The sequence below is a fragment of the Dipteris shenzhenensis genome, chromosome 22, assembly GCF_047967505.1.
Source record: "Dipteris shenzhenensis isolate YYH24624 ecotype China chromosome 22, Dip_SZ_1.0, whole genome shotgun sequence".
Classification (NCBI taxonomy): domain Eukaryota; kingdom Viridiplantae; phylum Streptophyta; class Polypodiopsida; order Gleicheniales; family Dipteridaceae; genus Dipteris; species Dipteris shenzhenensis.
Window position 1 is genome coordinate 47,058,776 of NC_141617.1, and position 12,628 is coordinate 47,071,403.

Here is a 12,628-nt window from a genome sequence, read left to right on the forward strand (position 1 = left end):
CAAAGCTTTTGTATTCGGCTCTCCACCTAAGTAAATACCGTAAGGGGGGCCCATGTGGGATTGGGCCCCAATGATGGTGTACAAAAGCAAAAGAAAAGCTACGGCTCATGTATTAATTTTTGAGCCCTTGAAGTTAATATATTGGGTAATGGTAGTCTTCAAATATCCTTAGAGCTTTGTTCCCACATTCATGCTTGTGGCTTCAAAATATGATCATGGGCATGTGTTAGAGTGCGCAAAACAGATTCGATTTGCCTTCTAAAAAATATGCCGTGCCTCGCATACTACAAAATAAAATATAATCTTGTTCTTCCCCTGAAATGTCACAAAATAATTAATGCATCTCAAGCAAGAAATTATTATTTTAATCACATCTCTGGCAACCCATATGGCGATCAATAAAGACCTCAATCAAATATCAAACAGAGCACACACTTGCTACCACGTTAATTGAGGCCCATTCCACTTATTCATTGATCTACGAGTCAAACCCGAACACGCATTGCATCAAGCTAATGAACTCCGCAGTAAAACCATGTGGGCATTCAAATAAATCACTCAAATTTAGTTTTCTCATCACAAAACCACAATAACAAATTTACCAAATAAATTCTCTCGCATGGTACAACTATGTGGGCATTCAAATAAAATCACTCGAAGTTAGTTTTCACAGCACAAACTACCCAAAAGTTTGTCTTCAATTTTCAAAGAATTTCCACCATGCATCCATTAGGATGCCCAATTTTTCAATTCCCATTAAAAAAACAGCAAAACACAAAAGCCACAGACCATACCCAACTCCTTCAACGTTCTGCATTCTCTGTTCAATAGCACCTATTCAATAGATAATGAAATAATAAATACAAGAAACAAGCAAATAAGAGCATCAAGAACCTCATTTACAAAGGCATTTGCATTTCCTATTCCAACATTAAGTGCATATTCAAAAAAGCATACACAGATCCAAAATTCTACTAAGGCCTGGCAACCCACATTCCATCATGGTCTTGAGAATTAAAAAACAGCAATGGTAATGAAGAAAAGATGTATGCAGGCGATGACGCAAGAGATCATCATCATCCCATTGTAATGGTTATGCGAGACACCCATGCAAGTAGTGTGAGCATAAAGCAATGAGGCAAGATCAGACACTTTCGTGTGCGAGACCATAGTGAATCTCAAAGATGCAACATCAATGCTATACACCTCGTGACACAACATAATCATCCTTGAATCATGAGAGGACTCAAGAAGGCACAGCATAGTCAGACTTGCAGCGTGCAACATGACCATCAAGGGGGGGGGGGGATAGGAGGAGGTGGGTTTCATGCAAATCACATAGTACCCTAAACCTTGCAACAACACAGATCCAAAATTCTACTAAGGCCTGGCAAACCACATTCTATCATGGTCTTGAGAATTAAAAAACAGCAATGGTAATGAAGAAAAGACGTATGCAAGCGATTACGCAAGAGTGCAACATGACCGTCGAGGGGGGAGGGGGATAGGAGGGGGTGGGTTTCATGCAAATCACATAGTATCCCTAAACCTTGCAAATGAAGAAAAGACGTACGCAGGCGATTACGCAAGAGATCATCATCATCCCATTGTAATGGTTATGCGAGACACCCATGCAAGTAGTGTGAGCATAAAGCAATGAGGCAAAATCAGACACTTTCGTGTGCGAGACCATAGTGAATCTCAAAGATGCAACATCAATGCTATACACCTCGTGACACAGCATAATCATACTTGAATCATGAGAGGACTCAAGAAGGCACAACATAGTCAGACTTGCAGCGTGCAACATGGCCGTCGAGGGGAGGGGGATAGGAGGGGGTGTGTTTCATGCAAATCACATAGTATCCCTAAACCTTGCAACAACACAAGGCTCTCATAGCTGGTTACAGAAGTTGAAGCCATCCTTCAGCTTTCACGAAAAGCTCTCAATCATGGTGTGCCCGAGGAGCGGGTTGCAAATGGTCTTTGCAAATGGTCTACAAGTATTTATATATGTTCAATTTGACTTTTGACTGTGTCCCTTGAAATTGGTCTAGTGGTAAGGTCTTGGACTTAGTGATTATTTGCTCTCCTAGATGGATGAACCATACAACATAATTGTGCAGACTTGAAGTTGGATTTTTTTAAACCACATCAAACAAGCCAAAAATTGATAAATTCAACTTCATAGCCTACAGAAAGCATTCACTTTCCGATTCTTTAAGCACAGAAAAGGGCTAACCTGGTTTGTCATTCCGTATTTTCATCAAGCGCCACTTGCGCAACCGCTCCAATGCACAAGAGTACTTGAAATTGCTCCGGGGAGAGAGGCCCTCTCTCAAACTTTATGGTTCCCCCTCGGGCCACCTGGAGATCTGCCAAGCTCTTCCCAGTATGGACGTGCTGGGACAAAATGGAGAAGACATTGTAGCAATTCAATGCCTGCTTTGCCACATGACTAGCTGGCACGTTCGTGCACTTCTGGATGCATGCTGCCAAGCCGGGATTCGCCTTGAGGGTGGCTTCCCATAAAGCAGCCCCCTTCAGCCGTGATGTAACGTTGGACTTTCTTGCAAGATTCTCTTGCAGGCACTCGAAGAGGCCCCGGGTGTCATTGAGGCCCCGTGCCCTCAGGAGGTCGACACGCCCTTGGGCCCTTAACTCCCTTTCATTCTCGAGCAGCTGGCACAGAAGAACATTCTTCTCTCTCTCTTTCTCCGCCTTCTCCTCGAGCAGCTGGCACAGAAGAACATTCTTCTCGAGCAGAAGATCTCTTTCTTCACGCAAGAATTTCGTCAGGATTGAGAGCAGGGGTTTTCCCCCGTCATTAACGTGCGACTGTAAGGCCGCAATGACCTCACCCGCGGTTGTTCCCTCAAGACTCTGCGTGGAGAATCCTCTGCCTCTTGCACCATTCAAGAGGGAAGCGCACCAGCGGATGTGCTTGCAAGACGCCAATCGTTCATCGCGCGAGCCAATGATTCGGGGCTCTGGAGAACGGCTTTGACGAGAGCAGGGGAGCAATTTAACGAAGGGATTACAACGAGCGAACCAGGGATAACGTACGCTGAGGTGATGAGGGGGGAAGCCAAGGGGGAGGTCACGGGAAGAATCGTCGGGGGAGACGGGGATGATGAGGGGTTCGGGGCGGAGGGAACGGCGAGGGCGACTGAAGCTGGAGGCATGGAGGAGGGGGGGGGGAGAGGAGGAGGAAGGAGCAGGGGAGGAAGAGAGGGTGGTGGTGCGGAAGGAGGCACGAGAGCAGAGGGACGACGACGACGAAGAAGAAGAAGCAGCAGCAGAAGCAGCAGAGGAGAGGGGAGCAGCTGCTATCGCCATAGCCATCGACACACACTGTTTTCAAGCACTATAAACAGAGTTGGATTGCAAGGGACACACTTTGGTAAACCTAAAACCACAATTGGAGAATTCTCTAAACCTTAGGCCCAGGCTTAGGATGTTCACACCAAACGCCCGTGTTCAAAATGAGGAGCACCCAGGACTGCGGGCGGGAGAAACTCCCCGAGGCCCGCCCACGAGATGTCGCAAGATTTAAACCTGGGCCCATTGTTCGTGCAAGCTGTCCACTTAGGATCCAAATGAGCTTGTGATTATCTTCTCTATGGACAACAATTTTAATGTGTATCGCATGGCAATGTGGCATGCTCGCCCACGGTTTTTTCAAACTCGGGTGGGCGCCGAGTAGGTGTGTAAACAACCTTATATACACCACCCAACACACTACGCGGGGGCCTCGCGGTGTTACAATTCTAGCCAACTTTGGGTAGCCTAGAGCAATCCTTTTTGTAGTTGCCAAAATCGTCATATTTCTACCCCAGACTTGGGTGGTTTACAAGCTCGCAATGCAAAAAGAAACCAGTAGCATCTTTACACGAGGGATTTGGCCGCTCCCATGCTTACACGTTGTCATAAGATTGCACATCTTTTATCTTTGCTAGCATTCACATCGGTGCCAAATTTCAAGGACTTTTCGATGGCCTCCTAATGCTGCCCAAATAAGGCACACTCATTTCTCCAACGAACCGGAGAAGGGTTTAACCTTTGCCCTGAGACCCGCCCACCACATTAAAATTAGTCGCCATGTTTTAGGCAGCCTACCATTTTGAACTCCCTTGGTTTGGGAAAAAAGGGTGACTCTCATGTGACTTTGCAAAAAAGGGGGGGTTCTGATATTTAAGCTCAATTTTGAAATTCTTACTTTGTACATATGGTGTTGATTATCTCCTAATTACAATGGTATAAGAATCATCCCACTTGAAAAAAGGGAAATTTTGGGATTGCAAAAGTAGGGGGGAGGAGAGAGAGAGAGGCGAGAGAGAGGGAGGGAGGGAGGGAGGGAGGAAGAAGGGAGAGATAGAGAGATCCGATTGTATTTATGGAGAAATGAGCCAGAGTTTGTAAGAGAGAGAGAGAGAGAGAGAGGTAGGGAGGGAGAGATAGAGAGATTCGATTGTATTTATGGAGAAAGTAGCTAGGGTTTGTAAGAGAGAGAGAGAGGGAGAGAGAGAGAGAGAGAAATAAAAGGTGTCAAGCGCTATTTAATCAACTTCTTCAATCGTTTTCTCAATTTCAAGTTTTATGGAGCCTCTCCCTTGGCTCGTAGACTAGTCCACAATTGCCTAGCAGACTTTCGAAAATGCTTAGCAAAATGTCGTAGCTTAGAAGACTCCGTAAATCCTTCATCTCCAAAGCCACATCAAATTGTTGTATGAAGGCCAACACTTTGTTGACGGCACCAAAGGCACCATAATTGGTCAGGAAAGTGATGTTCTTTCCTCCCTCTTTAAACTTCTTGAGCTTATTAAACCTTTTTCATGCAGCATCGGATTTTCGATGTCCTCTCCTCTTAAGCTCCTTGAAAGAGTAACCCACTACTTTCATTGGAAGAGGGTGGTGAAAAAAGATGGAGAAGAGTGTGACCTCTTTCTCTCCTTTCTCTTCTTTAAACTTCTTTCTTCTCTTTTGGAGTCATATACATATACATATACATATATGTGTGTGTGTGTGTGTATCTGTATATATGTATATATATACATATATTTATATGCATATCTATATATATATATACATATACATATATTTATATGTGTATATATATGTATATATTGTTGGGTGAATGGCCTACTCTGTGGCTGGCCGCCCAGCGCCCATCATTAGCATATATACATATATTTTACTTTAGATGTGAATACAGAGTAGAGTGCTAACCTAATCTGTGTGTGCTTCTTCTTCCTCGCACTCCATAGCTTGCTTGCTCGCATTCACGCTTGTGCCCACGCTCTTCATTCTGGTATCAGAGCTTGGTTTCGTATTTCTGGTGCTTCCCGCGTGTGAACGAGCTCTGCATTGGAGTAGATAAGCTTGTGTGTGTGAGAAATTAGCAGGCGCCTTCCTGCGTGTGAGTGTGGGAGCTTGAAGGAGCTTCCTGGGCTCAGCTGGAGCTGATTGGGGCATCTCTGGCAAGAGTAAGAGTCTCACACACACACACACAACTCTTCAATTTCAGCTTTATGCAGGTGACTTTCAGCCACGTTTTCAATTCGTGTGAGAGAGAGAAGTCGCCTATTGCTCTTGCTCCAGCGCTTGTGAGAGAGAGAGAGAGAGAGCTTCTACCCGCTTTGCCCGCACCAAGGAGAGAGAGAAATCTTGTACGTTTTTTCTCTACACACACATGCTTCTTCACGCTTCTTCTCTGCTAAACAGAAGTTTAATTAAGCCTTAATTAAGTTTTTAATTAAAAAACTTAAGCTTCGTTCCCACGGCATCTACTTTGACTGTTTTGGGATTTTCTGCGAGCATCGGCATCAACTACGAGCTTCGACATCGCGTCTACGAGCTTCGGGTTTGCCATCAGTATTATGACCACTTTTCGTCATCGTCCGCACTCTCGAGTACACCCGTTCGTCGACCCACATCGGGTTCGGCTTCGCATACACTCTTTTTTTTGCTCTATACAGGTTGCAGGACGAGCATAGCCATACGACAGCTACGCTCATTTGGTATGCACAGAGCAAATTGATGTATGTTACTTTGTGGGTCCGCTGGTTGTAAGTCACGCTAGCGGACACAACCGCCGCTACGATTTTTCAATTTCATTGGACATTGTGGATGTATGATATTGTGGCAGTTTTATGTACTTGGGCATTTGCATAGCCATTTTGTGAGGGCCCTGTGTGAGGTTTTATGAAGCTTGTGTGATCTGAGCGTGGCGTAGGACACACTAGTGGATTAGGTATCGCTGGAGCATCCCACGAGCACCCATTCGGCATCAGCATAGGATGTATTGGACAGTGGATAGTCTTTGGTTTGCATCTTGTGCTCGCTTACGCCATTGAGGCATTGTATTGGCTTATGCGCAGTGGTTTCACCATTCTCAATGATAGTTCAGTACTCATTTGGTCGCAGACTGTTATGCTAGGACAGTGGGAGATTTGCTTTTGAGCTTTGGTTTATGGTTTTTTGAGCCATTTTACAAGGGAAACTCTGCCGGATTTTTTTGAGAGTTTAAGTAGTGCTATACGCACATGGCTTGATTGCTCTACAGCATGCTTATTTGGTTTTTTATGGCCAGTTTACAGTCGAAATTCTGCCGAAATTCTGCCGGATTTTTGTCTTCTTCATGCCATAGATTGCCGTTACTCTCTCTATCATTTTGAGCAGTCATTTTGGTCACTTTTGCTTTGGTTTACAATGCCATTGTACAAAGGATACTCTGCCAAAATTTTCTTGGAGGTTTCATGCTTCGTATTGCTCTTATGGCTTCGTCTATGAAGGACAGCAGTGTTTATGACATCAAGAAGTTTGATGGTTCGAACTTTGCACTGTGGAAAGAGCAGATACAAGATATCCTAGTACAAAAGAAGCAAAAGGCTCTGATTCTTTTTGCTAACAAAGCAGCAGCTCAAATAGAGCATTTTCAGGTCATACTGGTCACTCAGTATGATTGGGACGAGTTTGATGCTATGGCGAGATCTACGATTCGCCTACACCTTGCTGAGTTAGTTTATTTCACAGTGCTTGACTGTGCTACCGCGCATGCGACATGGAAGAAACTTTGCAACACATATGAACAGAACACTCCCAGTAACAAAGTGTTTCTTATGTGTAAGCTCTTCAATCTACAAAGGAAAGAGAATGGTAGTGTTGCACATCATATTAATGACTTCGAGTCAACATTTGCTCAAATGCGTGCCCAGCGAATGAACCTTGATGATGAGTTCAAAGCTATATTTTTGCTTTGCTCTTTACCAGCATCATGGGACACATTTTGCACGACAGTTAGCAATTCTGCACCTAATGGAAATCTTGCGTACAATAACATCACTGGAGCTCTTCTCAGTGATGAATCAAGACGCAAGACAATGGGTAGCTCGCATCATGGCAAAGCTCACTATGTGCCGAAAGAGGGCAAGCAAAGACGAGGTCACAGTAAGCAGCGTGGTGATTCTAACAGGGATGGCAAGAAAGATGCATCTCGTGGCCGTTCTCAGTCTTGTGGCAAAAAGGACATTCAATGTCATTTCTATGGCAGATATGGTCACTTGCAAAAGAATTGCTATGCGTGGAAAAGAGAGAAGGGCAAAGCAAAGAAAAAGTCAGTTGCAGTGCTCATGTTCATGCGATAGAGGATAAGCCTAAGAGTTCAGTCAAGATTGAAGAACTCAATGTTGTCACTCATGACAATGATTCCCAGGACATTCTTGTGCTCGATCACTCGTCAATCAAAAATTAGTTTATTTAGATTTTCTGATGCACAAGAAAGTTTATGCCTTGAGAGTACAGTCTCAGCAGAGATTCTTGTCAGTGGTGAGATTTCACATGCTTGGATTTTGGACTCTGGTGCGTCTCTTCATGTAACACCGCATAAAGAATGGTTTTCTCACTATGAAGAGGTAGTTGGCACAGTCACTTTGGGAAATTCTTATGCATGTGACATTGTTAGCATTGGTGACATTCCAATGGTGCTTTCCAGTGGCATGAGATTTGTCATTGAAAATGTTCGTCACGTGCCATGTTTGACAAGAAATTTGATCTCTATTCTGCAGTTGGATGACCTTGGATACAAGGTAACTTTCTCTCAGTGTTCCTGGAAAATCAATAAAGGCAACATGCTTGTTGCACATGGTTCCAAAGTTGGCTCCCTCTATCCTTTGTATGTGTCAAAGAAAGAGATTGTGTTATCAGTAACCGAGCAGCCGCCTATTTCTTTGTGGCATAGCTGGTTGGGACACATGTCCAGAAAAGCAATGGAAACTCTTTCTCGTTCGGGTTACTTACCTGATTTATGCTTTTTTGATTTTATGTTTTGTGAGCATTGCATGTATGGCAAACAAACGCGCATGTCAACAAATATCTCTTTTGACAAAGAAAGATAGCCTTTAGATTTGGTTCATAGTGACGTGTGTGGCCCCATGCCGACGAGGTCTCTTGGTGGCGCACAGTACTTTGTTACTTTCATCGATGATGCTACATGTAAAGTTTGGGTGTATGCCATAAAGTCTAAGGATCAGACATTTTCCTATTTCCAATTATTCTTGTCGAGTGTGGAAAACCAATCTAGCAAGACAGTAAAAGCTTTGAGGTCAAATAATGGTGGCGAGTACATTTCCAAAGAATTTGCAGACTTTTGTGCAGAAAAGGGTATCAAAAGGGAGTTCACAGCTCCATATACACCTGCCCGTTGCAGAGCATATGAATCCTACGATCCAGGAAAGGCTAATGCCTATGCTGTCACAATCCGGTTTATCTCAATCATTTTGGGCCGAAGCCTTGATGACAGCTGTTTACTTGATCAATAGAACTCCGAATGCTACATTGCATTTCAAAGTGCCTGAGGAGTTATGGTCGGGACACCTAGTCTCTTATCACAGACTCAGGACTTTTGGTTGTGAGGCTTACGCACATGTTCGTAAGGAGCTTCATGCTAAGCTTGATCCAAAGTCTCGAAAATGCATCTTTATTGGCTATGGACTAGATGGTCAGTTTGGCTACCGTCTATGGGATCCAAAGAGTCAAACAATAATCCGTAGCAGTGATGTTGTTTTCAACGAGACTAAGATGCATAAACAGTCGCAGAAGGAGGTTGCATATCACAAAGTTACATTCAGTGACGTCTTGCCTCCTATGCCTAACATTCCACAAGTTAATGCTCCACTTGAAAGTGCTACTGAGCAGCCTAGCACTAGTAGTCAGCCAAGAAGATCAGAGAGGATCTCACATCTGCCAGAGCGCTTTGTTCCTGGCATTGATTTTGTGTTGCTGACAGATAGTGGTGAGCCGTCTTGTTACAAAGAGGCTATGTTAGCGAGTGATAAGTCTCAGTGGGAGCTTGCGATGATAAGTGAAATATCTAGCATTGAACAGAACAAAACTTGGGAACTTGTTCCGTTGCCAAAAGATAAGAAAGTGTTACCATGTAAATGGGTCTTCAAAAAGAAGTTTACGTCCCCTACTGCTACGCCTAAGTACAAGCCAAGATTGTTAGCTAAAGGCTTTAAGCAGGAGTGTGGCATAGATTTCGAGGAAATCTTTTCACCTATTGTTAAGATGACGACCTTACATGTCATGCTTGGTCTTGTTGCTACAAGGAATCTTGAATTAGCGCAGATGGATGTAAAGACAGCTTTCTTACACGATGATCTCGATGAAGAGATCTACATGGCTCAACCAGAAGGGTTTGAGAAGCCCGACAAGGAACATTTGGTGTGCAGATTGTGCAAAAGTCTATATGGCTGAAAGCAGGCACCCAAGCAATGGTATCATAAGTTTGATACTTTTATGCATTCTCAGGGGTTTAACAGAAGTCATGAGGATCCTTGTCTCTATGTGAAGAAGCCAAGAGATGGACAGCTAATTATGCTTATTCTTTATGTGGATGACATGCTTATAGCTGGTCATTCAAAGAAGGACATTGCTGACCTTAAGCACAAGCTATCAAGTTAGTTTGGCATGAAAGATTTGGGTGATGCTCATCATATATTGGGTATGCGCGTTACTAGAGATCGCAAGAAAGGGTTGTTATACCTATCTCAAGAAGAGTACGTGCACAAAGTGCTTGAGCGTTTCAGTATGCAGAGTGGGAGGTCAGTCAGTACTCCGTTTCCTGCTTACTTGAAACTCAGTAAAGATGATTGCCCTAAATCTGATGAGGACAAAGCCGCGATGGCTAAGGTTCCATATGCTTCAGCTTGTGGTAGTCTCATGTACACCATGGTGGCTATGAGACCCAATATTGCTTATGCAGTGGGAGTTGTCAGCAGATTCATGTCCAATCCAGGAAAGAAGCATTGGGAAGCTGTAAAATCAATCCTCAGATACTTGAGTGGCACAGCGGACAGACAGTGAAGCATGCAAAGAAGCAATTTGGCTTGCTCGTCTAGTGGGAGACCTTGGCATTAAAGTGCAGTTACCACTTCTTCACTGTGATAGTCAGAGTGCTATTGCCTTAGCAAAGAATCCAGTGTTTCATGCTAAAACGAAACACATTGATGTGCAACATCATTTTGTACGTGAATGCCTAGCAAAGAAGCATACTGACTTGGTGAAGATTCATACTACAGCGAACACAACAGATGCACTCACTAAGAGCCTCTCCAGCGAATGGTTTCAGTGCTGTCAATGGGCATTACGTGAAGCTATTGTAGCTTCACTTTTATGTACATATTTTCGTACACTAACCTCCCTTTAGGCATCTTGGCCATTTAGTGGGAGAATGTTGGGTAAATGGCTTACTTTGTGGTCGGCCGCCCAGTGCCCATCACTAACATATATACATGTATTTTACTTCAGATGTGAATACAGAGTAGAGTGCTAACCTAATCTGTGTGTGCTTCTTTCCCTCGCACTCCATAGCTTGCTTGCTCGCATTCACGCTTGTGCCCATGCTCTTCATATATATATATATATATGTATATATATATGTGTGTGTGTGTGCGTGCGCGCGCGTGTGTGTGTGTATATATATATATATATATACATATATATATATATATATACATATATATATATATATATACATATATATACATATATATATATATATATATACATATATGTATGTGTATATATATACATATATGTATGTGTATATATATATACATATATGTATATATATATATATTTATATTTATATTTATATGTGTGTGTGTGTGTGTATAAATATATACATACATACATATATATATATATATATATATATATATACATATCCTACACATCCAATCACTAAGGCTGATAAACTAAAAGGAACATAAAGTAGACTTTTAAGCCTTTTTCAAAAATCAAGTTTAGTAATTCTAGAAATTGTGTAAAGGTGCTACTGTCCAAAGGTCGAGGAGATTGGTTTTTGAAGACTTGATGAAGTAAGATAAACTGGAGAAGTAAATAATGTGACTTCATGCCTAGTTAGGAGAACTAGATTATAGTAAATAGTTTAAATATAAAAAAAAGAATTAAAATCTATCAATTAATTGGTGGGAACGGCCAAATGAATCTCCCTCAACAAGGTTATTCAACAATCTACATACTGCTTTCCCTTGTTTGAGATTGTCTTCCCTTTTTCGACTCTATTTGTAGTAGTTCATACTACCTTGGGAAGGACATTCATGGAATGGTTCATTGGGTAGGAGGCTTCTAGAGGGACAATGAGAAACAATATTTTCCTTTTCTTTTAGTTTAAGTTTATGGGGATTTGGGATTATGATACGGAGTGGAAAAAATAGGAATGAGGGTTACATATAGATAGGTCAAAAACATGTCTTCTAGCATTGATGCTATATGATGCTCCTCTGCTTCCTTGTGTGGTAATGGATTAGGAATTTTTGCATGCGGTGCTTTATTATAGACTAATTGCTCTTTTCTCATTCTTTCAAGTGGTCTTACTCTTTCAAGAAGTCTCACTTGTCTACCAACAACAACTAAGTAGTGTGAGGCACGGTCTCTCCATTTCCCCCTTACATATCACAAAGTGAGAAATTTCCTCCTCATTGTCATAATATACTGGTCGTTGGGACTCTTGCCATAGCCCATTCTCCTCTACATGTTGAAGCACTACTTGGCATAGACTTGAAATAGTTTTCTTACACTTTTCACAAGGACAATGGATCTTCTCCCAAAGATAATCTCTAAGACTCACTCCAATCAAAGCACTACAATTGAAAACTTGTGGTCAAAATTGTTAGGCAAACTTAGTGGCAACTACATGTGGACAAAAAAAAGATTGACATAAGGGGAAGTTCATGTAAAATAGATCCAATAACATCTAGTGTTTTAGCTCTCTAGAATTCTAGCATCTCTCTAAAAATATTTCAATGGGCATTTTTATGGTTGGGTATGTCTATGGGTATGGATGCACGCTGTTAGCGGCTCGCCGCGACGGACGTCCATAGTATAGCTTACTAGTACTAACAAGAATTTGTCAATACCAGGGAGAGACCCGACTAGTGCATGGAGGCTACGTAGGGTTGTCAATCCTACGGCAATCCTTAAAAGAGTTAAGTATGTGTTAAGCTACATAATCGCCTCTTACACACATCTTACAAGAGGGAATCCATATGCTAATTGGAACAATGTGATGTGCATTGTGTTGGTAAGCTGAAAGGAAAGCAAA

At 42.5% G+C, this 12,628-nt stretch overlaps 1 protein-coding gene across 1 annotated transcript; it reads right to left on the minus strand.

The window, feature by feature from the left end:
• Positions 1-540: 540 nt before the first annotated feature.
• Positions 541-3,568, minus strand: LOC147888192 (uncharacterized). The gene is made up of 3 exons (XM_087393302.1): positions 3,468-3,568; positions 2,243-3,067; positions 541-834 (listed from the first exon to the last, which is right to left on the minus strand). Exons 1-2 carry the CDS (start codon positions 3,566-3,568, stop codon positions 2,251-2,253), a joined length of 918 nt encoding a protein of 305 aa, XP_087249428.1. The 3' UTR covers positions 541-834; positions 2,243-2,250.
• Positions 3,569-12,628: the final 9,060 nt, after the last annotated feature.